The sequence below is a fragment of the Balearica regulorum genome, chromosome 5 (genome assembly GCF_011004875.1).
Source record: "Balearica regulorum gibbericeps isolate bBalReg1 chromosome 5, bBalReg1.pri, whole genome shotgun sequence".
NCBI lineage: Eukaryota > Metazoa > Chordata > Aves > Gruiformes > Gruidae > Balearica > Balearica regulorum.
The window spans coordinates 8,859,235-8,885,914 of NC_046188.1; the positions used below are offsets into that span (position 1 = coordinate 8,859,235).

Consider the following 26,680-nt stretch of genomic DNA (forward strand, 5'->3'; position numbering starts at 1 on the left):
TAAGCCAAGTGTTGAAACAGGTTGCTCAGAGCAGTTTTGAAGTTTCTGTCCATCAGGGTTTTCAAGATCCTGAGCGATGTGGCCTGTTCCTATAGCTGACCCTGCTTTGAGCAGGAGGTTGGGCTGGAGACCTGCTGAGATCCATTCCAACCTCAACTACACTATAGTTCTAGGTAAGGGAAAAGGGTGCACAAGGAGTGAAAATCAGTAGTACTTGCTTGGTCTAGTCCTCCTTCGGTCTCTCTTCCACTTCAAAAAACAACTCTCACCTCCTATTTCTTTAGCTTCAATTTGTCAAGTCAACTAACAGTGCTTGTCCAGAAGGATTTCTATTGCCAGTTATTTTTGGACAGTTGTTGTTTTTATTTCTTTCTTCTAAAGGCAGCATTGGCCTCCCTGATTCCTCTGTGCTTGTTGCAAATTATTCTTTGATTTGCTTGCCTAGATGGTATGATGAGGGTTTATTGTACTGCTGTGGTGTTGGAGGAAGAATGCTAGGACCACTGCATATGGGATTAGCAAAAGTAGACTTTCCCTTCGGAGTAAGGCAGTGCTTTAAAGCATAGCGTGGAGGAAGCTGCTTAATTTTGATTTGTGTCTCTCTTTAAACTGTGCTCTGACAAGCTGGGTTTGGTATGTATTTGTAGTTTTGTGTATTGTCTTTTGAGTTTAAATGTAATGTTCTGGTTGCAATATGGATTCAAAAACCAAGAAGTTTCAGTTTATTGTATGGAGAAGGGTAAAATGGAGTATTTTTTAAAGACTATACTCGCTTCAGTTTTTAATAACCTTTGTTCATTTAAAGTTATTAACATGTTGACTGCATTTGTCTTTATTGCCCCTATGCAAATTGCTATGTTGATTGAGTTAATTTAAACAACCTGGTTGGGACCTTCAGGCATTACTATACAAGAAATGTTAATAATGAATCAAATAACCACAGGTGCCTCTTTCCCCAGCAACAGACACTCTCCTTAAAAACTCATTTGCTTTTCATGCTTGCTTAATTATTTAGGCAAGCAGCCATGGATGTTTCACAGTGCAAATTCTCATTGTGTTCCAACGGCCTGGTCTTTGTCTTTCTAAAAGACAGAAGACCTTAACCACCATCTCCATTTGTAATATTTTTCCAGAACGCCACACCATGGGCTGGAGACCTGCTGAGATCCATTCCAAAAAATGGAAAAGCCTTTTTGGAAATTGCTCATAGTGAAAGAGTATTGACTTATACATTTATGGAACTTATGGTCAAGCAAAAACTTTCAGTCAATGATTGCAGCTTTATTTTTTGCTGCTGTCCAGAAGGTAAAGTGACGTGGTAACTGTGTGAATGGGAGATTCCCTGTTTCCTAAAGAGAGTTTTAAATTCTGGAAGGTGTTAAACTGATGAACAGCTGAATTCCTGTGTTACTGGAAGCAAGGTATTTGTCGTTATTTCTAAAAGTGGAAGTATACTGGTATTTGTGAACACATCAGGCATGATGTGAAAGAAAGAGGAAATTATGAAAGGATAAGAGTCCCTGTGGAAGTGTCCCTTTGAAATCAGCGTCTGATGACTGACAGATGTGAAATGAAGAAACCGTGTCACCAAAAAATACTGTGAAGGGCGAAGAGTATAACAAGTAGAAGGATCTTCCTGTAAAGATGTAACTGAAAAATAGGAAGCCATTCCTTCTCCAAATGCCCCTTTTAGCTAATATAAAGTGTTCTGTAACAAAAGCAGAAATTAACTATAGATAAAGGACAACATCTAGACAATCTGAAGTTCTCCTGGAAAAACTTTGCAAAAAACCCCTGGTTTTACTCTGATGCCTTGGTGAGCACGTACGTTTTGTCTAAAAGATGTCTTCCTGCTGAAGAATCTAGTTGCTGGGGTTTTTTTCTAAAAACAACTCAGTGGCAGGCCCATATGTTTGTAAATTTACTCAAATGTGAACTGAATGTAAAATAATACGGTAGAAACTATCAGGGTATGCAGATATTTTTCAATATTCCCGCTGATAGAGGCTGATGCCGCTCTGTTGTATTAGGTGTTGATGCTCAAACCTAGTGATTGCATCAAGTTTAGGAAATGCTCATATCTGAAAATACACAAACAAAGAGTGCAACTGTTATGAAAGTCTATTAAACAACTGTTATACAATTTTGATGGGGAAGAGTTTGGGGAAATACTGTTTTTCAGTATGATCCTTTTAAATTAAGAAGGGGGAAAAGAGGCCAAAGTTGATGTGGTAAGCTTTAAAACTGCACCAATTCAAGTCCAAGCCAGAGACATCCTTTAGAAGGGCATTTTTGTTTATTCACCATTCTAAGGACTCATATAGAATCAGGTTTTATGAATGCAAATGTCATATGGTTCTAAATTTGGAGTGTTAAGCTTTTGATGGATTGGAGTATATGAATTTTTATAAGAAGTTCTTAATGAAGAAAGAACTAGAAATTAAAGTAGGCCTCTAAATTAATTCTCTTAATTTTCTAAGCTTAATGGAGTGCAAAAAAAACCATACAAATGATGAGACTAAAGAAAGACTATCTATATGTCTATTATATATCATATCTCATCTGTCACAAGATGTATGTGAGTAATAGTTGAAATTAGTGACAGTGGCATAAAATTTTAGTGAAAGGGTTGTCTTCCACTAAACCCAGAAGTTCTTAAATATCATGTTTCAACAGTTCAATGTTGTTACAGATTTCTGGGTGAGCTTTATGCCACCTTTAATTTCCCATTTATGAGAAATGCCCCAGAATATCTGGTAACTTTTAAAGATGAGAAGCATGTTGAGAGGGCCTGAAGTCTCTTTTCCTACTGATTAGCCAGGAAAACTGGAAGCAATTAAATATTCCTGATTCTTTTTGTGACTTTACCCTGGCATTAAAAACGTGTGAGCTTCATGAGGAATACAAAATAGAGCATGTAATCCACTATATATTATGCTTTCTTTCTAAATTGGTAGTAACGAGAAACTGCAAAGAAATGCACTTGTGATCAAAAGAAAGAAATTCCCTGATGTACCATTTCTATTTGAATTTGTTATTTTCTGTAAATACACTGCCTACACCTTGAAGTTGGTCATAAAACACTGATGATGTGGGTGAAGTGGAAAAGCAGGTTAGATCTAAGTATGTTACTTCTCAAATAGACCACGGATCCGGAGACTTTGAGTTAGGCTGGAAGGAAGCCTAGAGAAACTTCGAGAGGAAGATAAACAGTCATCAAGCAATATTATTATGCGTTTGTCTTTGCTTTAGATTTAATTTGGCACCCACTTTGATCATTAGAACTTCCCTAAAAAAAATATGCTTCTTTCTGCATCTTCATATTTATTTGTGCTTTGATGATGGCATTTATGGAAAGTTTGGTTGGGAGGAGTTTCTTAGAGAGTGACGTGGATTGATGCAGACAAGCATCAAGTATTTGGATGTCATGACAAAAAAAGCCAGAAGGAAAAATACTTGCCTGAATTTGAGTTGTGTTTTTTTTTTTTTCCTAGGCTAAAATGAAAGAACTAGATGGGTTTGTGAAGCCTCTGATGGAAACATCATATGTACTTGGCTCCACTGAAGTAACTTTCTTGATTTGTGCAGTGAAATTGGCCTTGCAGAACAAGATTTAAGTGATGAAGTTTAAGATTTATAGTAACGTGGTCGGCCAATTTAGAAGGCTGAAACGACAGCCAAACCCCCACTCTTTATGTTAATATTTTTTACACAAAAGGTCAAACCAAGCCATTCCAAGCTTGCAGTAGTGACTCTAGAGCATCTAAAGCCAACTGAAACACCGCAGATACTTTGCTGTAGTAGTGTCTGTTCTGTGTGACTCGTGGAAAGTCATTTGCTCTCAAACTCCTGTATGAATTGCCAGATTCAGTAGGTGCTTATTTTTCTTTATAAAATTTGGTGACATTTCCTAAGAAATATACTTCTTATTCAAAGGGTATATATTGGTCACTTCCTTCCCATAGAACAGTATTTCTATGTCATCTGGTATTTCAGGAAAAAAAAGTCAGTAAAATTGAAGACTATACTTTTGTATCTACTAGGCCAGTCCAACCATTGGTCAGACATAGCATGGAAGCTACTCAACACTTTCCACTAAATATGGAATGAATTACCATCACATCATGTACGCTTGATTGAGCAGTCACTTGCAGGGTAAATGATCATTCTGAGGATTTCTTTCAAGTTCTCATTTTTAATTTTTTAATTTGAGAAGAATTCACATTAAGAACATTTTCACATAAAGAAAAATTTTGAAATGCTAGGTGAAAACGTGTCGGTATTTTTTTGTTTGTTTAAATATATATATTTATTTTTGCTAGCTTGTTAGAAGCATGTATACACTTGGGAGGAAAGCCTGCTTTTAAACTAATGTTGGTAAAGCTCTGTTGTGAAACTGAAAGAGAATTAACTTAGTAACAGGATTTTTTATGTCCATAGGCTTGTACCATAATCCACAACTCAGTTGTGTAATCGACTGCTTAGTAAACACCTTCGCTATCCTGGCACAGGAAAGAGAGGGGCAGTTGTGTTACATAGAAGCAGTACAGTATATACTATCCTTAAAAATAATAATAATAATAATAAAGTATCTATTTGTTTGGAGTGTAGGAGGATGGAGTGTTTTATACTAACTTTGACCTTTACATATGCCTTGGGGGAGCAAGGTGTTCGTGGAGCTTCGTGGGAACGTTTGGGGCTGATTGGGAACTGAAGTATATCCTGCCTTTCTTGCTGACCACAAAAACACATCTTAAGATAGTGAAAGAAAACTTCCTCAGATTTTTAAAATACAAATGTAGTTGCCTAGGCTATAAATTGCAAATCAGAGTATGAAGAGAAACTCCTCCTCGCAGTTTACACCTGAGTGCAGCAGTGAAGGAGGGGAGGGGAGCAGGGCTCTGTCCCTGGCTCCTTAGCAGGTTTGGTGTGGTTTAAGATTTTTCTGAATTTTTTTTTTTTTTTTTAATGGAGGGTGATCTGTGGCAATGTCCAAACAGTAAGAAATGACAAATAACCCTTGGGGCATGTAGCACCACTCCTTGCTTTGCTGGAAGAGTTTGGTGTGTGCTTGTGCAATACTTAATTATCCCACTTCACGTGATCATGCAGTTGAAATTTGCAGTAACTTGTGAGTATTTGCTCAGGTTTTGTTACAAGATAAATGACACTTTATATATATACTGATATTATACTAAAGTCTACTTAATGCTTTAAGATGTCAAGTAACAACTGAAAAATTGTCCATGTACCACGAGCAACACCGAGCCCACTGAAGAGTATGATGAACAACTTTTTTAAATTTTTTCAGCATAAACTTATGCTTTGATTTACAATGCTAATTTGTGCAGCTTTTGACAAGCACCAAGTATTATCCTATACCTATGAATACTGCTTGTAATACTTCAATTGAATTTTTTCAAAGCAGGTTGTTTTCAAAGTTGGGAGTTTTTTCCCTTTCCATATAAATGTTCTATTAAAAACATTTGTGGCTTAAGATTTAAATAATGTCTTTTTTGTCTTTTAATAGGTGAATGTCTATGTGCTGGGAAAAACTTTCCTTCTGTTGGCCAGAGAACTCTGCATAAATGCTCCAGCCATAGGTATTTTTTTTAATGAGTTCACTTTTGAGTATTTGAGGGATTTTATGCATGGTGACTTGACAATAATATGTATGTATGTGTATTTATGTACATAGTATTGTGTGCTAACTACCAAAGTGGTAATTTAAAAATGAAGCTGGAATCAGTCCAGGCAGAAGAGCATTGCTGACCACGAGAGCCTGTTCTCCTTTATGTAAGAGGTTTTTTTTGGGAGCTAGATGCTGTTTTCTTCAACAAATAATTTTGTTGCTTTTTCCGAGAGTAGTTTAGGCTATACTAAGACAGTGAACTGACGTATAACAAATTTGTGTGCATCTACAAGCTCGCACAGGCCTGTCACACTTTAGTTCCACAGAGATGCAACATTTGATAAATATTTGCCAAATTTGCTATCTGTTCATCACCTGTAGCTGAGGTGTTGAGTGCTTGAAATACAAGTAGCTTGATGGAAAATGAGGAGCAACTTTTTCCAAGTATGTGAATATAACTTTTTAATTAGTAAGTCATCACTGAAATCGTAACACAGTGATAGGAAGGTGGGTTTTAACATGTCAAAAGGGCAAAAAAAGCTGTTGTCTAGATTGTAGCTTTTAAGCCAAGGGAATTCATGCCAATTCATTAAAAGAGTGTGTTTATAGAGAAGTCTTGTGACTGTTACCCACCTCTGTGCAGGAATTTTCTTCCTATATCTTTACCCACTCTCCCTCCCACTCTCCTTAATCTGCACTGAGAATCAGATGCCTTTTGTGTTCAACACACACCGCTTTAGCTGTACTCAGCTGGGCACAGAACTGCCTGCCTTTGCAGCAAGAGAACCAGGAGCTCATGTATTGAGCATCGTCATAACGGCATCCAGATAGTATGTGACCGTGCACAGCTATCAGGCAGCGTGGTGTGCTGGCTTTGTTAGCATAGCTGGATGTCTGGTAAAAAGTTCTTGTTTTCAGTAATTCATACACCTCCTTATTTTTCATTACATTTTCTTTTTTAAGAGAGAACAGGCAGAATTTATATTGCAGCTTAGTTTCAAGGTGAAAATTAATGCAGCTTAGGAAAAGACAAACAGAAACCCCGTCTAAATTAAATGTAGAGAGGTACTTGTCATACATGGAAGAAACCATTGGTTTACACTGGTGTTTGAGTATTCTTTCCAAAGTCATTATGAGATGAGAGATTTATAAAAAACACTAGTATTTCTAATTGGCTCATCCGTAATGATTGTCAGACACTTGAGAAAAACACCTACTTTTATCACTCTGAGAAAAGTTAAGGGTACTAGCTGTAAAATGACTGCTGATAGTGGATGGGGCTGTGTTTTTTAGAAAAAAAAAAATGAGGGGGAGGAAAGATCCAGCAGCTGTTGTTTAAGGTGGCTTATTTCTAATGAGTGATGTGGAGTGAACTTAAAAACCATATTGCAACTATTTCCCTACTGTCTGCTCCTGACTGTGAGGATGGGATGTATATTTAGATAGTGGCTGCCAGTATTACAGCTCTGGGCTAAATCTGTGTGATAAAGCCTGTCACTGCATTAAGCTTCATCCGTAGGTCTTGACTTTGGCCAGTCAAGTGGGGTGCAGCTTGGCAGGTGCCAGTGTTTGCTGGGCAGGCTGGAGGTTAACACAGATGATGTCTGTGAATGGGTGGCAGAAGCTTTCAGATACAACCCCAGGATGATTTTGATCAACTTAGATTACACTCATGGTTTGTCTGTCTTCAGCTTAGGCAACACACAAAACCCCTGAGCTTCCACAGATGTCAGCTCCCTTTTTTTTTGTGAAAGGAAAATAAAGGCCACTGCTGGATGGTCTCAGGTAGCAGGCAAGGGAACCTTCGTATTTGCAGTGATTGCTAATGCCTCATGTAGATGCGCATAGGGGACAGCCTATGGTACTGTCACCCCTGTTAACTGCACTGTAGATGAATTAACAGACACAAGCCATAAGATCAGCAATGATCAAGTACACAGGACTTAGGGCAAGTAAAAATGTTTTATATTTCACAGATTTGTAAACTGCTCTAGTTTAGAACATTCTGTTTAAGTCAGCTGCAGTCTGCAAGTTAGTTATCTATATACAAAATAAATGCACAGTACGTGCAACTTTTAACATTTTTCTGCTTGTTGCAGTCTTAATAATTAAGTCAAATAGCTTATGAATAAATAAAATAAGATTAAATTCAAGAGCATTCCTTCACTTATTTGTATAGCCTGATGTAGCAGATAGCTAAGTAGCATAACATTCCATACTGCTGCAGAGTTCGTAGTAAAACTGAAAAATCCCTTAATGTGCATCATTGCAGTATTGGAATACAATCAAGGTGAAACGCATCATGCATAGAAAATGAGCTCAGGTATTTGTCCTCCTTGTACTCCAGTTCCATTAGTACTGTCCGAGGAACACTGGAACTGGAACGTCACTTTCCCACACTGCACTTCAGTCATTCCCTCTTGCCCAAAGTAACTGAGTTCGTTACCGTCAAGAATAGCACTTACATTGTAAAACGTGTCTTGCTCAACCTGCACAGGGTGTTCAAACCATACAGAGAAAGTGTTACTGGAGCCGTCGGAGGTAAACTTTGTCAGATTTTGAGCAAGGACAACTCCTAAGCGCTTCAGTTCGATTTTGACACTGTATTCAGCTTTGCCACAGCTGGACCCATACAATCCCAGTCCTGCTATAAATATCCGTTTGTCTACAGCAAACTGAATACTGTCACACCGCCCTCGGTACCTCCACTGATTGCTGCGATATGCAGACGACTGGAACCGATGGCATCGCTGAGGTACGAGTCCTTTTCTTTTTGTCAGCGGAAACTCTAGTTTGGGTTTATTGGCGGCCGTGTACCATAGGAATATGTTGTGAGTTTCCTCAAGGGTGAGGATGTCAGACTGGGCAGCTCCGTTGGCAAACTCTTCCAAAGTCATGGTTGGAATCCGCACCAAGTACAAAGCTTTTCCTAGTACATTCCTCTTGTTGCGCGGCGTAACCGGCAGCCCTTGCCTTTTGCATTCAGCCTCTGCCCAGTTGAGAACAGCCTCGAAAACTACCACTTCCTTGGTGTTGAGTGCCTCCCGGGTTACAATGATCTCTAGTGTTTGTTGATCTATCTCACAGAAGCCCTCTGACTTCAGTGCCATTTCTGCTTGAGCATCAATCACTTCCCAGCAGCGCTGCGTCAGCTCTGGCTCCTCAAAGAGCCTGCTCTGAGACAGCAGGACACAAGCGTTCTTCGCCTCTAAACTGGTCTCCAGAAAATTGACACAAGCCTTTGCTAGGGCCGGCACGATGTACTTCTTGGCAGCATACAGCGTAGCCAGAACTGTGTCAGCTTCCAGGTCTATTTCATCACTATACATGTATCTAGATGGGGAAAAAAATAGTTTCTTAGGGAAAAAAAAAAATGTATCGGCCATGAAAAATTGATTTATAGTCATCTTTACTGGCAGTGACCCTGATATTCAGTATTTGTCAGCACATTAAGTAAACAGTAATAAGTGCGTATTGCACAATGCCAATTAGGAGATGTATATTTTATAAGCTACTTTGATTCTGTCCACGTAATTAGTAGACTTGTAGTGGCCACTTACTTTAATAGGATTAGAAAGGCTGCAGGTTCCACATCTGGTATATGGATTTCAGATTTGACCTCTGCGAGATCGCCATAAAACATAGCATAGAAGACAGAGCTACCAACTGCCAAAACATACTGGAAAATAAAGAGAGAGAAGCCTCAGTAATACGTACTGGTAATAGCTGAGCGTGCTGGCTTTTGATAAGAGCTACACTTAGGGAAAGTTAAAAGCTACAGTGGAGGCAGAAGACTGCCTTACACTGCAATTAAAGGGAACAGTGTATGTGAATTACTTGTGGGATTAGATGAGAGCCATAATTAGAAAAAAAAAAAATGGAACCTAGTCGTAAGCAGGGGGGAGAAGGCAATGCGCGCAGCAGTATTAAAAAGCCAAAAATTATCTGCACAAACCTTATGGGCAGGAACTTTCTTGGATGCCCCCGGCGGGCCCACGATGAAGTGAACATCAGCCATGAGTTCGTTATTGAACATCAGCGCGTTCCTGCAAGTGAGGGGAGGGGGGAGAAGCCCCGTTAGCCACGGGCAGCCCCTCACCTGGTGCCCCAGCCCCGCTGGCACGGAGCCGCCCGAGCCTCCCGCCGGCGTCCCCCGTGGGTCCATCCCGTCCCGGGCCGCCCTCGCCAGGGCGACCCAGCCCTCACGCCTGGCCTTGGCGCAGGTGCACGGGGCCGGGCACCTCTCCCGCCCGTCCGGGGAGGGTCCGGCAGCGCCTGGCCCTTACCTCTCCCGCAGCGTGGGATGGAAGGACTGCCAGTTGGCGCTCTCCAAGTTGTTGTTGTTGAGGTTTTGGAGCTGGGGCGGCGGGGGCGGCTGGGCGCTCTGCTGGAGCTGCAGGGCGTTCTTCTTGCTGTTGGCAGCGGTGGCGGCGGCAGCGGCGGCGTTACTGTTTGCAATATTGGTGTTGGTGCTGGCAGGGTAAAGTTCTGCAGCCATCTTCTTCTTCAGGGACAGGGGCACTATCTCATAGCATCCTGGCACCTTGCCGTTTGACCTCACGCTCTTTTTGGACTTCTTTAAGGTCTCTGGAAGCAGAAGAAAAAAAGTCAAACACTTCATGATCCTGCCATTGAGGCAACCATGGGGCAGTGGCATGAGCGAGACAACTACCAAATCCCAAATGCGAGTCCCACTATCTGGATATTTTGTACGCTTCTAAATGCGGGGTGGCTTTTTGGTGTGTGTGTGCGCGACGCACCTTTCCGGGGGAAAAGGGATGCTGCTGTGTCGGATCAGTGCCAGCGCTCACCTCGGCTTGAAGCGGGGGGTCCCAGCCTCCACGGCACTGCCACGATTGCAGTGGGCAACCCGAGCGGGGCTGGCAAGCAGTTCTTTCCCCCGAGGAAAGAGGAGAAAAAACAGAAAAAAAAAAAAATCCAAAATCCAACAACAAAACCCCACAAATCCAGCCGAGGCGGTGGGTCAGGAGCGAGAGTCAATCCACAAATCCTCCGAGTGCAGTAGCCCGGCGAGGGTGAAGCGCAGCCAACCGCCCGATCCCCGCTGCCAGCGACCGCGCTCTGCTCCGTCCTTCCCCGCCCGGCGGGGGCACATCCGCGGCGGCCGGGCCGAGGCGAGGCGGCGGCTCTCCGCAGTCCCGCTCCCCGGGCGGCCCCCGCCGCTCGCACCAACTTTCGTCCTCTCCCCGCGGCGGCCGCCGCCACACGGCGCTGCTCTTCCGCGCTGCTCCCGCCCGCGTCGGGGGCGTTGCTGGCCGCGGGGCGCCCCGGCTCCTCCGCAGCAGGCGGGCGGGCGGCGCTGCCCTGGGCGCTCCCCTCACGGCGGCGGGATGCGGCGCTGCGCTGTTGGGCTCGGCGCGGCTCTGCCGGGCCCTGCCTCCGCCTCCCGCCCTAATAGGCAGCCGCCGCGCCGCGCGTCACGGCAGCTCGCACCAATGGCAAACGCTGGGGCGCGGCGGGGGGAGCCGCCCCCCGCCCTGCCGTGTGTCAGTCTTCCCTGCGACCCGTTGTGGCCCCCCCCGCGCGCCCGCCCGGGGGCGCCGCGGCACCGGGCACCGGCACGGGGGCGCGTGTACGTGCGCAGCGCCGAGCACCGCGCCGAGCAGCGCCCTGCCGCGCCCAGCCGGCACCGGGAGGACACCCCGCGGTTCCTCCGCCGTCCGGTGCTTCCTCCCCGCCCCCCCCCCCCCCCCCCCCCGCCGAATTTACCATGGGAGGGACACGGGGGACCGGCCCCGCCGTGCGGCCCGGGGGCTCCCGTGGCGGAGCAGAGCGGGGCGGGGGGACCCAGGCGCGCACCGCCCTTCCCAGCCGGCCCGGGCGGGGGCGCCGCCGCTCCGCGCACCGCCCCGCTCTGCTCCGCCGCCGCCGCGCAGCTCCGCGGGGGGAGCCGGGCCGCCGCGCTGCCCCGCCGGGGCCGGCGCCGGCGCCGGGGGCGGCTGCGGGAGCTGGGGCACGGCCCGGGCGGAATTATTAAAGTCAAGGGAAGTTGCGGGTTTTTTTTTTTCCTTCTCCTTTTTTTCGCAGCCCCGAAGCCGCCGTACCCCGGTTGTGCGGGCCCTGCCGGCGTGGGTCCCCGCCCGCTTTCCGCGGGTGTTTCAGCCGTGATGGACCCCCCTCGGCCGCGCTCTCCGTGCCCGTTCCCGTGGGGGTGGGCGGGCAGCGGGGCACGGCCCCGGCGTCTCTCCCCGGCCCTGCCATCCCGGTTCCCCGTTCTGGTGGGGCAGTCGCTCTTTTAAGCAGTTTCCTACGAGTTTTTCTGTATTAATGGCTATGTGGCATCCAGGTGCTTCCAAAAGTCTGAGTCCCAAGTTGCCACCGGGGCAGGGGGAGAAGGGCAAGAAAAATAGCTGCTTCTGCCTTAAAAAATAAAATAATGTTTTTCTTGCTGTTTCATGGCCCCTGCAGTTCCAGAAAGCCAACGGGTTTTGCCCCACTGGAGCTCGCTGGCTGGGTGCGGGGGTTTCAGTCCCAGGGGTCTCCCTGAAGGCAAAGGGGACTCGCCCGGGACCAGGACGCCCTTGGTGCATCCGTGCTTGTTTACTACACGCGGAGGGAATCAAGATGTTTGGGTTTTACAACTTCAAAAAAAATTTTTTTTAATTTTTTTTTAAATGTTTGTATCCATGTGGGACATGTTTATGTTAACCTTGGCCCTGCACTTAATTTATATATCAGTAGTATTGTATTCTAGCCATTTATGGCCTCTTTAAGGCTTTTCACTTAAAAGCGACCTGCATATTCATTTTCTGGCTGTTTGGTGGCTTCAGAATTTAAATTAACGATGTGCAATGCTTTGTCAAATGACCTGTGGGCATGAATGCCAGCAGAAATGTCTGAAGAGCTACAATGGAAATGTGTAAATGCTCCCGAAACTGGGCTCGGAAGAGAAAGCTGTGGATCAGAAAGCTGTGGATCCCCTTCCTCTGCTCCGCTCGGGAGGCTGGAGGAGCTGAGTTGGGCCCTCTCGGGATAGTGAGAGATGGGGAAGCAAACCGGGCGTTGCTTTGTAACATCGCACGCGTTTCTGTAGTGAGAAGAGCGGAGTGTAAATGGCTGTTGAAGCCCAGGCGATCGCTTCTGAAAGGTTTGGGGTGTTTTTTGATTGTCGTATTTTGCAATTGGTCACTTCTGTTGAGCACGGTTTTACAAAATCATACTTGGAAATACAGAACAACTGCCGTTAAGAATCACGGGAATCAGTTAATCTTTCCTAAACCCTTGATTTTTAGCGTTCTGTTTGGGAAGTGATTGCACTCTGGCATTTCTTCGGTTTTGAGGGAGATGTGTTTGGAAGTTTTTGCTTGATAAATGCTTTCATTTAAATGCTTCTGCAAGGCTGACAGGCGTAATCACCTGCGGTGTGATCTTGGTAATTATGGATAGCAACAGGGCATCATTGTTAGAACTTGGTGCTAAATGAAACTGCTTTGATTAATTGTAAATCCGTCAGATTGTTCCAGTGTTTCGAGCTGAATTTTCATCTTTATCAGTTTAAGTGCCCACATAGGGGATCAGCTAAGGAAATTGAGTTGAGACTAATAGTTAACAATTTACCGTACGTCATGGATTTTCGGTCAAGTGATAAAAGACTGGCAGGAAATGAGAAATTGATACCTCAAATAAGAGTAAACGTGTTAAGTGTAGCTTTTACAAGATTGTTTGATAAATTATAAATTGGTTTAGGCAAAGCACAAGCCGTACTGACATATTTTGGTTAGTCTGAAGCTGATAACACCAACACTTGAAATAAGTTTACACATCTGGAGGTAGATCTGTGGCCGATGTAAATTGTCATAGCGCTGTTGATGTTAATTGGGTTCCAGCAATTTACGCCGATGAAGAGTATGCCTCAGTATCTGTAATAAACAGCATTTTGTATTGGTGGAATATGAGTCTGAGAAGGAGCTGGAATTAACTTTGAAGGTACAAGTAGACTTTTGTTTGGGACATGGGATTTTAAGCAAATGAATTTTTTTTGAAGCTTAGTTTGTAGGTCGGTATGAGGCAAGACATGCAAGTTACCTTACTTGTTACTTTGCAGGAGATGTTAGAAGTTTTAGGCCTAAGTTACACACTCATTCTGCAAAAGTTTAGCTTTGTGCATAATACCAGTAACACTGCTTACGTTTTGGAGTCAGCATAGGCAGCCTTGGACCCTGAAAAGCATGTAAGAAAAACTTTGTGCAGTGCTTTAAAGCTCTCCTGTCTATAAAACAAGAAAGGATTTTGTTTTAACTTAACTGAAAAGGTGCTTCTGAAGCTTAGCGATCAGAGGATCTGGCCCAGCAGCACAGTCCCTGTTGTTTGGCGAGACACGAAGTAAGCCAACCACGACAGCCTCGCAGTACTGCTGCTCAACTACTGTGTTTCCTAAATCAAAGATTAGGATTAGAAATAATTGTATTGTTTTCTGTTACAGATCCGTGTTTATATATTCCTCGTTTTGCGCACATGCTTGAGTTTGGGGATAAGAACCATGAGGTGTCCATGACGGCGCTCAGGCTGTTGCAGAGAATGAAGCGGGACTGGATGCACACCGGCCGCCGGCCTTCCGGGCTCTGCGGAGCAGGTATGTCAGATGCTGGGTGTATCGCTTCCCCTGCAGCGGCTTGGACAGGAGAGCCTGGCAGTTGGGAACAGATGAGGGAGTTTCTCATTTCCTTGGTGATACCATATTCTCTGGGCTTTGTGCTGTCAGGCACGTACAGGTTATACAGGTCTTCATCGAAACAGTTTCTGAAACTCAAACTTCATTTTTGCCCTTGCTCCTGCATTACTTGCTCAGATCCTTTGTATCTTACGTTTTGGATTTTTTAACCTCCTTTCTGGTGCTTCTCTTGCCCCCGCTCTCTGCAAGCTCTAGCTACTAAAAGGTTTTTTTGTCGGCTAAAATGACACCATTAGTGCCAGCACTTTGATTTGTGCTTTTCCACAGAGTCTTATGCAAGAAATGCCCTCTTTGACCTGTTCTGTGAAATTATTTTCCTCTCCTTCTTCATCTTTTTCCAAGATCCATTGCTGTCATGATGCTTACAAAAAACCTACCGGTTTGGGAGGGCTAGGTTAAAAGATAGTCAGTACCAGCCAGGGAGGTCAGAGTAATGAAGACTGTAGATAAGTCACAGAGTTCACGTATGCGCTTTATTTTATATGGAAGATCTTACATGTGCATGCTGGAATGAGAAATCGTGCTTGAACCTTAGGGAACCCAGGACTATGCAATCTTTTTGAAATTTCTAGCCTCTTTTTCTTAATAGTGCTTGCTTATTGCACATTGCTAAAAATTTGAGTGTAGACTCTGTGGGAGACCACCCTGATCTTTGATTCACTACATAGACTATATCCACATGAGCAAGTAATTTGATTCAACAGATATGGAGCAATAGACTGAAGCAGGTGGTGCTGAGTCCCATCCATCCATCCATCCATCCCAGTGGGTTTAGTTTGGTTCCCTGGCCTCAATGTCTGTGCCACACATTGTTTGGAGCTGCGTAAAGGACCAGTTTTTAGTTCAGCTCTCTTGTTCCCATTAGGAACTGGAGCACTTCAAACACATACCTGAAGCGTAGCTCTGGTTTAGTTTCCTCTGAAAGGAGTGACTTTTGCCTGCTTGAAGCTGTTCTGTGCACTGAGCCACTGCACGATGAGTGGGGGTGATGCTTCAAGACGGAGCTAGTGCTCTGAATCAACACGCTAACGTAAATGCAGCCAGTACTAGTTATCTAGGTGTATAGAGGGTTTGCACGAGAGTGCTTGGGCACTTGGGACAGTGATAGTGGTGACAGCAATGAGGGTAACAGCTTAAGCAGGTTCAGTGTTTCTGTTCTGGCTTCTGGAAGAGTTAACTTGGAGATCTTCTTATTCAGGGCTAGTAAATTCTGCTAAAAAGATGGTAACTTTGAAGCTACGTGAACAATGAGATGTTCTTGTGCTGTATTTAAGTAGCCATGGTTTTCCAAATGTTAAAGCACAGAATTTTTCAAGGTGCGATTTGCAATCAGCTTAATTTTATTGGATAGGAAGCAAAGTTTGTAAAGTCAAGTCAATCACCTGTGTTCAGGGATGCATTTACAGCTCTTTAGCTGAAGGCAGGCACAAAGGGAAGGTATAGTTATCTGACTGTTTTCTGCCTTTATTCAGGAAATTTTCCTCTTTTTGACATTGACTTTCCCTGCTTATTCTCCAGCTCTGCTAGTGGCAGCAAGAATGCATGATTTCCGACGTACTGTTAAAGAGGTCATCAGGGTGGTCAAGGTTTGTGAGTCTACATTAAGGAAAAGGTCAGTGCAGTTTTATTGCTTTTATCTTTCATTTACAATACTGAAAAGTGGTGTAGTCTAAAATTAATGTATATCAGAGAAAACCAAGTTCTTTTCCTTTTCAGAAGTGCCAGGAATAAAATAAGTACAACATGTTTTAGCTGGTCATTTTTAAGTACTAACACCTGCCTCTTATGTAAGGCCTCAAATGCTTAGCAAAGATGGTAAGGAGCGCTGTGCCCATTTAACAGGTGAAGAGTTTAAGGCAAAAAACTTTGGGTCAGAAATGTTAACAGTGTTGTCATGTCCTGAGAAGAAATAATTGATTGATTCTCAAAGCTGAAGTTGTACACTGGGATTTATTTTTTCATGAATCCAGCATATAGTGCTGAAAAGTCCTGTTCTTTAGCTGTTACTGAGCAGAACTTTTCAAAATACCTTGCTAAAATGTTCATTTGCAATAGTTTTGCACTGCTAATAAATAGAAGACAACGCAGTGAGTCTAATGGTAAATACACTGAAGGGGTCAGAAGTGGAATTATCAGCAGAATGTGACCCTGAAAATGGGAATTTCCCAAGTAACTTTGACATGTTTTTCTTTAAAATATGTAGTAGCATTTTCCATATTTTGATGAAGTAAGCAGTCGCCCAGTTTCCCTCATTTTAGTTTTGAAAAGTTGTAACATTTTCTTTGCCCGTAGGTTCAGTAAGAAATCACCTGACTGGGAAATACCATGCTTTCTGTTGGCCCCAGTTGGAAATTTTTGTCCCACCAATAAATTCTGAAGTTTGTCCTACCAAGGTTTGTCTTCAGGAAGCTCCCCTGGTGTCTGTCTTTCCTCTACCTCACTGAGACCAGCCTAAGCACATCCAGCTGAGTCTAATACTTGTTAATAATATTCACTTCTTAATTGTGAAAAATGTTTTTGCCCCAGATCTTCGTTTGTGGAACAGGAGTGATAGTATTTCCCTACCATGCATGGGTGGTACAAGTATAAATATAAAGTGTTTGAAGTGCTTTAAGGTACTACAACAGTAAGGATGGAGCAGTACAAATGCTACTTTTTTCCTCTGGTCAACAGCTCCTGTGTTTTAATGTGCATTTTGTATGATTAATGATGTATGCACCCACAATCTACTTCAAGATGCCTTCATTAAATAGTTAAAGAGTTCGTTCTTCCTAAGAAAATAAGCATAATAAATTAGAGTTGGAAGGAAAATTAATTTGAGCAATTGTTTCAAGCGAAGAAATCTTGCTTCAAAATTCATGCTTTGAAATGTTTACTCAAGTCACACATATCAACTAAAATGACAGCGTTATTTACTTTGACAGGGTAAACGTGACAGCTGAATTATTTTCAGGCAGCTATAATTACAACTGTATTTATCACGAATCTATAAATTTGATTGATGTTTTTCAAATAAGAGCATGTTATATAGTATTTAACGAAGGCAAATAAAAAAATACCTTAGAATAACTCCTTCTGCACTCCAATTTTTTCTTCTTCTACACTCCATTTTTTTCCTCTTTCAAGAATTTCTTTCAAAATGCCATCAGGTAGAAGTTGTCTAAATTAATAAGCACTTGTTTCATGTTCTTAAAAATTTCTTTGCTTCTCAGTTTGATGTACAGTTTTATTTCCTTTTAATTATTGCTATAGTTACTCTGGTTTGTAAAGAGCTACTGCTGCCTTGTGCATTGTGAAGGTGTTGAGCGTAGTTGAGTGAAGGCTCAGTAATGGACGGCGTTGGATGCTACGCTTGCTGCTGATGGCTTTACCCTGACAGCTCTTGAAGTGAAACCAAACAGGAGTCCGGATAACGCTGAAACTTCCAGCCTGCAGGTTCTGCTGTATGGTTTGATTTACTCCCAGTTGGCTACGTGGCTCCTGGGGAAGCACAGACCATTGGAAGCTGAAGTTGCTTTCAGTGATGACGGATTTCCATGGCAGAAATCTGCAAGGGAAGGGGCAGCACCGACACAAGGTGCCTTGTCTCCCCCCAGCAGTCTGGGTTGGACAAGGCTGCATTCATCAGTGGCTTGGCTGAGGATGCGGGAGCGATGCTTTTTAGGAAAGCCCTGCTTGTCTTCCTGTTTCATAGAATCATAGAATCATTTAGGTTGGAAAAGACCTTTAGGATCATTGAGTCCAACCATAAACCTAAGACTGCCAAGTCCACCGCTACACCATGTCCCTGAGCACCACATCTACACATCTTTTAAATACCTCCAAGGATGGTGACTCAACCACTTCCCTGGGCAGCCTGTTCCAGTGCTTGACAACCCTTTTGGTGAAGAAATTTTTCCTAATACCCAATGTAAACCTCCCCTGGCACAGCTTCAGGAAGACCCTCAGCAAGGTGGTGGCAGCCCTTCCTTAGGAAGGGCACTACTTCTGATCCTGTGCAATGCAGCCGATGCACCTATGTAAAAGGGGATTAGATCACCCAGTTGTCCATCAGCTGGAGAGATCAAGCCCTACGTGCCCGTAGTCTGTCACCTCTTTCACCGCCATGTACAGGAGGAGTAGCTCATAGGAGGAGGTTCACGAAAATGTGACGTACATACGGGTCATAAAAATGAATGACCTGATCATAAAGGGAATCTGTTTGGGAAGGAAAAAGCGACAAAGCATGGCCCATGGACCCTGTCACTCATCTTCGAATCAAGAATTCTTAATTTAACCATCTGTTTGGTTAAAAAACAGTGTGTGTTTATTTTTAATATGTGTGGGGTTTTGGTAGGATCTTGGTAAGAAGACTTTGTAGTTACTTCACAGGGCCTTCTAGCTTTATGTTTTGAAGCATACAATTAAAATGTAAAGCTTGTTGCTGTTGTTGAAAGTGGATGTATTAAATATTAATAAATGCACTGATAATTCTATCTCATTTCCAGTCTAATTGAAATGATATTAACTTATGTATCACTTTATATATTCAAAGTACTGTACAAATATTAACTAATTAGTCAAATTGTTATATTCTGCGTAATCATCTGTGGAGATAGCAGAAATTAACTTTTAATAAACCCAGCCCTTTTATTTAGTTTAATCCTCACGTTTGTGCCTGTGTTGAATGCACCTGTCTTGGCTGCCGCCTTTTTAACCTTTACATACTCTGCCCCTTCATCTGTTTATTCACCTGTTGCATACTTGCTCTGCATACTAAATTCTGTCTTATCTGCAGTGAGAATAATTTTGGTGATATTTGTCCATTGTGCATTATTTGATACTGTGTGGCCCTTACGCATGTTTGAAGATCTTAGGCACTTCTTCAATAGAAATTAAAAAAAAAATTAATCAGCTTATCTTTGTTAACACTTGCATTTTACTTCTTTGCCTTACTCTCTTTATCTTCAAAATGAGCTGTGTTTTACATAAAAAATACTTCTTCTCAGTTCCATAAAGTACTATCTGTTAAAAAACCTATTTGTGATGAACTTCGGAAGAGGTAAAGCTTCATTTAGAAGAAATCAGAACGAAAGGCCAGAATGGGTTTAAAGGGCTCATTTTTGAGGTGAATGTTTTTTCTCACAACAAAATAGCATTTTTTGGGAAACAAGCCTTGTTACGAAGGAACTCCCATTTACCAGGCTGGGTGGAGATGCTGCAGGGACTTTCATAAAGGGGGTCCTTTGCTCATATCCTGGGGACCCAGCTACAGCTCTTTCAATGATTGCGTTGGTAATTTTCTAGAAAAAAAATTAAAGGTTCGTGCATAGAGAGAAATGTATTGCCTGCAGCTTTTCTTATTTTCATTTCTGTAATATATAGCTCCCATAAACTTCATGTCCAAGCTCCCAGTGCAATCTCAAGCCGAGTAGGCTTCTGCGAGCGTAGGCAAGGTGAGGACCAGGTTGATGTGTGAGTCCAGAGTCAGGATGGGACGAGAAGGTAACAGGAAGGCTTCTGGCCGCGAGGTTAAGTTTTCCAAAACACCAAAGCCGAATCAAGGTCAGGACTGAAGGGAAGGGCAGGAAGAAGTCTGTGTTCGGCTGTGATCCGAGGAAAGCCATGCTAAAATCCAGTGAAAGGTAACTGATGAATGGAATGAGAGCTGTTTACCTAAGGTGTTTGAGCATGGAGGAGGGTAGAGGATGCTCAGTACGTCAGGGTTGTGTAAGTGCTCTTGGTTGAGGTGAGGAATGGAGTGAAGCTTTCAGAAAACCAGGCAAGTTACTTCGTGTAAAGGATCTTGTGGTGGTGCCCGCTCTGATCTCGCCTCAGCAGCCGTGGAGCTCCTTCGCTGGCCGCTGTTGCGATAAGCTAAGAAAATAAATTGAGAAATATTTTATGTCTCTGGTTAAATAATTTCAAGTGGCTTATAGGTGATTTCTAGAAATCTTTCTAGGATGGCGAGTAAAATACAGCTTGATCCACATGGGTTGGTATTGCATACCTTGCTAAGTTGGATTGTCTATTTTAATGAAAAAAGGTTTTATTTTTGAGGAATCTAATTTCACAGGCAATGATGTTCCTTTTTATAAATCCAGCTTCTATACAGCTAGTGAGCTAATACGTTAATTAGTTTCCTAATATATTTTAGTACTTCATATTTATTTCAAAAATGTCATTTCAAAATTATTTGGTGTCTGTTACTTTTGATACAATAATTAACTTATGAGCACTAACTCAGGCTTAGATCTTGTAAACAGTTTTCTCTGTGTTTGACTTTCTTCATCTGAGCGGCTGTTAAGAAATTAAGCAGCGCGCTATTTTTCTTTTCCAGGAGATCATAGAGGGTTTTTGACATACCACAGCGGAGGAACCATGCTAATGAAACAAAACTTTAAGGAACGCTAAAGTATTTTGTTTCATTAGCGTGGCGTGAACACTTGAATCGGGGGGGGAAAAAAAACCAAACCAAGAACAAAAAATTCCAGGTGGTTTAGACTGGCAGAGTTCGGGGAGGGGCAGGGAGATTTGTCGGTGGGATTTTTGGTGGGCTAACCGTGTGCACAAGTGTTAACCCGAGTTAACCGCGTGTGTATGTGTTTGCAGAATCAGGGCTTTAAAATGTAGGTTAGTGAAATTGTGATAATTTTAAATCTCTGTTTTGGTGTGAACAAGTAAAAGCAATTCCTTCTAAAGGGTGCTTTTATTTAGTACAATAAATCTTTCAAGGTACCCATTCTTTAATACTTCGAAAAACGACAGAGAGTTGCCAGCAAATGAGCACCATAAATTAACAGTCACCAATTAATCTGCAGTAAATGAGTGTGTGTCTACGCTCTTAGTCCATTGCAAAAAGAAGTGAAATGTATTCATGTAGCACACCATGGAAGTTGTTTAAGTGACAATATTTTTCTTTACAGTTGCATTGGGCCGGGAACACAGACAGACTAATTTAGCACAGCTCAGGTGATAAGTTGTAAGTTGTAAAACCACAGTAACTGGATCACCTCTGATTTTTTCCTTACCTTTACTAATGAGATACTCATTCATATGGGCTTTAAAAATACCTTTTTACATTGCTGCAAGTACGTGTAAAATTATGTATATGTACAGTGGTTACATATAAGGAGATTACACTTCTGTTTATTTACATACTGATGGATACTGGAAAACTTTTTTTTATGTCACATAGGAAGCATTTAGTAGCTATTTCGATACATGTTCTGTATTAAGTATCACTTTTAGGGTATGTGTTTACATACCGCCATAAATAGTTCATGCATAAACATTATATGGCTTGGAAAAAAATGGGCAGAGAAGGATGATGCAATAGATTGTTAAATTCGTAGTATAAAAACTAGTGATGAACTCACCACATCAGTGCAATTTCTGAACTTCTCTGCTCTGAGTGAGTGCCCAGATTTAGAGTGGTAGGCAGCGCTGATGAACGTTAAATTAAACCAGTGGGGATGTATTCAAATATTTTGGTACTTCACTAAGGTACAAAAGTAAATCCCTTATTTTTCCAAAATGTGCAAATGTTGCAGTTGTCAAATCAGCTGCTGTATTGCTAGAATATTTGTAATTGATATGACAATTAAGATTATGTAGATATCGTCTAAATTATTACTTAGGAGTTTAATTGTATTGTTAATTTGGGAAAAATCAGGGGAATTTAATTACCACCACCAGCTTATCTTGCAGTAAAGTTTTTTCATGTATTTCTGTTAACAACATGTCAATATTCAGTTTAGGGTTTTTTTTAAATCCGTTTAGAAACTATTTTAAGTGTTTTAAAAAGACCTCTCACAACAGGTCACTTAAAGGCTGACTGCTCAGGCTAAATTTCACGTTCACACTTTAAAAAACCCGGTTGTCTCTGAAATTACGCCTTTCTGTCCAGTGGTCCAGCACAAGGTGATTCTGTTTTACGCTGCTTGCTTTCTAGAGCTAGGTGCCGATTGCATACACGTAGGAGGACTGTAGGGTGATGTATGGCTCGCTAGACATCTCTGTTCCTCCCCGAGCTTTGCCAGCAGTTTCAGCTGCTTTCCCTGTCTCCTCTGAAGAGGGAGTGGAGGCCACTGGGGCTTTTCCTAAATGGTCCGTGCTCAGAAGTCCCTCTTGGACTTTGAACTTGGACTCCTGAAGCATTTGTGAGTTGGACTCCAGAAGACCTTGTTCTTCCACGTGCTTTGTCACACCCCACTGCCGCAGAATTTCAATTAAACATTAAAACCGAGCGGCTAGCTGCACACGGGAGTCTTTTTTTTTTTTTTTTTTCCTTGGCTGCAGACTGGATTTGTAAGTCTCCACGGGACAGTATCCCTGAAACAAAACAAAATAATGAAAAAAACCCCATCGCTCATAACTTCAAAATGACTGACCCATTTTCCCTTATTGGGAGCTAAATTAAGTGTGAACAGAATTAGTTCACTGTTTTGTGCACAGAAGTGCTTTATCAGAAGGCGAGGTGTGGTTTTGTCTGTAAAGGGATGAAACAAAAGCCATGGAAATTTTTCTTTAAAAAAAAAAAAAAAGGATTGGGATTAGGGGCAGATGACACCAAGCTCTGGAAAAACTTTTCTCCCAAGGGGATTTGCTTGAAAGAGTTTGCTGTGAGAAACTGCAAGGGGAGGATTTATACTGCAAGTTGAATCTTAGCCTGAGCTGTAGTGGTTGCCTCTGCTTCGACTATAAATAGAAAATACTTGTCTGCCAATTTTCAATTTTTAGAGCCCTTTTGAATTTGTGCCAATGAAATAATATCTTAATTTTTATATCTGTTTATTTTCCTCCTTCTGTGCATAACTTGAAATGGCAACTCTTATTAGATTTTTTATTTAGATTAACAAAAGTGCAAAATGAACTTGGATATCATTTTTATGAGGGACTTAATAATAGCCCGTAGCTATTTTTATTTTTTTTTTTCATGAGGGCACTCCCTCGCCCCTGAAATTATTGTGCTTGTAATTAAGGTTGCGTCATTTTTCTTAGCTGCCAAACGAATGTTACCTTGTTTCATGCGGTGTAGACTGCTGCGTGCATCAGTTTGTTGCCTTGGTGGCATGTGTCCAAACACTGGATAAAATTAAAGAAATGTTTAAAAATATGTAGACAGGATATCAGCCAATGTAAAATGTTGAGGCAGGCAAGTGGTTGGCAAACACAGGTATTTATTTATATCAAGTTAAAGGAGAAAATGTTGAGTGAACAGCTTGCTGTCCCGCAGAGATGGCGCTCAAGCTGTGATCCTGACCATCGGGGATGGTTCTTCATTTCAGGAGGAAGGCTAGAGCCTTCTGGTTAAGACCGGTGAGATGTGAAGAAATAATGTGCCGCTCTAAATTTGTGCTTTGCCAGCGGGCTGTGCCTACACCTCCCCGCCAGGTGGTCAGCCCTGGCCTCGTTTGGCTCGGATCGGGACTGAGGAAGAGGAGGGCACGGGCATGGGACTGGGCGCTGGTGGCTGGGTCGGATGGTTGAACCATGCTGTGCTGTGGGTTTGAGCTCCTTGGTAGCACCACCAGCAAACAGGACGTAGCTCTGCCCTGTCCTAGAGCAGATGCACTGAAGGTCTTAAGAGAGACCCGTGCTGCCGTTGTAACTCAGGGCTGCAGCTGGTGCTTGAGCCGAAGCTCGTGCCGGCTGCCGGCACGTTGGCTCACCCACGGCACGTTGGCTCACCCACGGGCTAACGTCTGATGGATGCAGGGTACGTGACGTGAGTCACACGACACGGTGGACAAGGAGAGGGATAGAGGGAGCCTCAGGTGTCCGCAAGGAGACGTGCATGGGGTTAAGTGCTGAAACCCAAGCTTGGTCATCTCATCCCCAACCGTGCTTCACGGACTAGTTTTGCAACGGGTGCTTTCTGTGTTGCTCTGCATGCCTGGAGGTGTTGCTGTTTTGGCTGGGCTCTGGGTCTAGCTGCTCATCTCAAACTCGGAGCAAGTGTGGGGTAAATAAACTGGGTGTCTTTGCCAAAGTGTGTGTTGGCTTTTTACAGTGGGAAGAAAATAATATTTTAACGAGGTGAGGCTGGTTGGGAGGAAAACCTTCTAGTGGAGGGTGTCCCTGCCCACAGCAGGGGCGTTGGAACTAGATGATCTTTAAGGTCCCTTCCAACCCAACCCATTCTGTGATTCTGTGATTCTATGAAAAGTCTTGCTGAAGTGGGACTACCTGTGAGCGCATGATTCATACACGAAGAGATGGATGACTGTAGCTTAATGATGGTAGCTGGGAAGATCCTAAAGTGATGTATGGATTTGGCATTAGATGAATCCTGAATTAAAATAATAATAACAATACCCTAGCCAGGTTTTTCCTCTAGCCTGATAGATGAGGCTCCCTCCTGGAAGGTGGGTAATGCACACTGGAAGCCCGTTTACGCTGAGAAAGTTCTAGTCTGTTAATTAAAAGCTGGGTGCTGCTGCTGCCAACAACATCCTCCTCTCCTTTCCAATTTGATCTGAAAGGGAGGAGGGAGCTGGTCCCTGGTACTCTGAGGGAAAGTTTTGGGCTGTCAGTCACTCCAAATACATGGCTAATTTGGGGCTTTGTGGAGATGCCTGAACTCCAAAAGTGAGACTAGGTTTCAGAGGCTTTCTTCTCCTCGGCAGCACTGATTCTGGCCGGCACAGCCGTGCGTGGGCTCAGCGTGCTGCTTGCTGTTGGTTTTTTGCGGAGCTGCCTGGCTCTCCCTGCACATTTCACGGCATGAGATGCCACGTGTGGCGTGAACAGTGCTCCGCGAGCTGGGTGCCTCCAGGCAGAGCGTCCTGAACTTACGGCATGCCTACGTCCCTTGGTATGGGCTGTATGATCTCTCAAAAAAGAAATACAGGGACTGATAAGGATATCGGGAGAGAGTGTGGCATTATGCTCTTGGCTTTGGCCCTGGAGTTGGTTGGAAACTGAATTTCTGTCCTAGAGAAAATTCCTCCTTCGGAAGGAGTTTTGTTGCAATTGGAGGCAAAAGAGAAAAACCACAATTGCATTTTGGGGAGGAGAGATGCTGAAAGGTCCTGTGCTGGGAGTACTGAATCACCAGTTTTAGTTTCCTAGCTTTGCAGATGGAAGCTGTTGTCAGCTTTGCTTCCTCTGTAAGATGGGAATATTCCAGTGAAGCAGCTGCAGATCCATCATTGCCGTTTTCCCATGGAAAATGTTGATATTATTAAAAGGGCACTTTCTGTCAGAAAAGCGTTCTGCCAGACATTTCCTGACCTGGCTTTGTACTTAACCTTTTGTCTCGCTTTCTCCATCTGTAAAATGGATGTGCTCATTCTCAACCACCTGTATGAAATGCTGAAATTTGTGGATGAAGTTATGACAATGTGGTCTCATTTAAGATTCAGTTCCTTTGAAAGGTTCAGCTGCTTTTGTGGCAGTTCCCCATGGAGCTAGTCCTGTCTCTTGCGCAGGTAGGAACTTTTAAAATGCGAACATTAAACAAAAACAAAGTATACTATTGTAAAATTACATGCATTCATCTATTCCGCCTGTGCAATGTGCAGATGATGCCTTTATTTTACAACTGCTTCTGTGTGTCCGGGGAAGATTACTTCTTGTCCCTCTTCCAGTCTGCTGAAGATATGTGTCTTTAACATTTGATTTGCATAAATTAATCACGGTAACATATCAGGAATATTTTTGAGCTTACTCCTAAACTGTGATGGCAGATATTTTAGTTTGGGAACCTGTTTAATTGGTGGTGTTGATAACAAAAGCGACGAGACAGGAGGAATCAGCTGCGTTTCCTGGCTTCGTTTGGTCAGTCTATACTTAGTTGACCTTAGTGGCTGCCGTATTTCTGTTCAGTCTTTGTTCATCAAAAAAAGCGTGTGTTACATACTCTAATAAATCAAAAGCTAATTTGTGATATGAAAAGATACTTTCTTTGCAACAGATGAAACAATTAGTGCCACTTCAGTTTTAATGTATTCTGTATTTGAGCCAGAGTTTCTGAGGATGACATGTTTATTCTGTAACTTAGCAGTTTGCTGAATTTTGTTACTTTTAAAGAAGTTCTTAAAGATGTTATGGTAATGTACTGTATGCTTTGGTAGGCTGACAGAGTTTGAAGATACACCAACAAGTCAGCTAACTATAGATGAGTTTATGAAGATTGACTTGGAAGAAGAATGTGATCCTCCTTCGTTTACAGCTGGTCAAAAAAAATTGAAGATACAGCAGGTGAATTCTGAACCAGATGCTCTTTATATTTCTCTCCTCTCTCCTCCCTCTGTATGTTCCTTTTTGAATCAGTTAATACTAAATCCTAACTGACCAGCCTTTGATAAGGGTTAGTTACATTTATTTTGAGGTTCTTAAGTGAAGGTGAGCATTAGTGCATATGATACCCA

At 42.9% G+C, this 26,680-nt stretch overlaps 2 protein-coding genes across 3 annotated transcripts in view; one reads left to right on the forward strand and one right to left on the reverse strand.

Annotated features, from left to right (window-relative positions):
* BRF1 (BRF1 general transcription factor IIIB subunit) overlaps positions 1-26,680 on the forward strand; it is a 176,985-nt gene that overhangs the window by 73,441 nt on the left and 76,864 nt on the right. Inside the window, exons 5-8 of the mRNA XM_075753389.1 lie at positions 5,531-5,603; positions 14,076-14,225; positions 15,843-15,936; positions 26,384-26,510. Coding sequence (XP_075609504.1) covers positions 5,531-5,603; positions 14,076-14,225; positions 15,843-15,936; positions 26,384-26,510 — 444 coding nt within the window. The remainder of the gene's footprint in view (positions 1-5,530; positions 5,604-14,075; positions 14,226-15,842; positions 15,937-26,383; positions 26,511-26,680) is intronic.
* On the reverse strand, positions 7,576-11,031 carry BTBD6 (BTB domain containing 6). 2 transcript variants are annotated; one of them, XM_075753388.1, is made up of 5 exons: positions 10,444-11,031; positions 9,919-10,219; positions 9,588-9,678; positions 9,193-9,311; positions 7,576-8,965 (listed from the first exon to the last, which is right to left on the reverse strand). In XM_075753388.1, exons 2-5 carry the CDS (start codon positions 10,128-10,130, stop codon positions 7,933-7,935), a joined length of 1,455 nt encoding a protein of 484 aa, XP_075609503.1. In that variant the 5' UTR covers positions 10,131-10,219; positions 10,444-11,031; the 3' UTR covers positions 7,576-7,932. The 2 variants fall into 2 exon arrangements, with proteins under 2 accessions (XP_075609503.1, XP_075609502.1); XM_075753387.1 differs by lacking the exon at positions 10,444-11,031 and having other exon boundaries at positions 7,786-8,965; positions 9,919-10,436.

Coding starts and splice junctions, on each gene's coding strand:
- BTBD6 (XM_075753387.1), bottom strand. CDS start 10,289: ATGCCACTGCCCCATGGTTGCCTCAATGGCAGGATCATGAAGTGTTTG. Junction 9,312..9,587: donor AGAAAGTTCCTGCCCATAAG/GTTTGTGCAGAT, acceptor TTTATTTTCCAG/TATGTTTTGGCAGTTGGTAG. Junction 8,966..9,192: donor GCCTTTCTAATCCTATTAAA/GTAAGTGGCCAC, acceptor TTCCCCATCTAG/ATACATGTATAGTGATGAAA.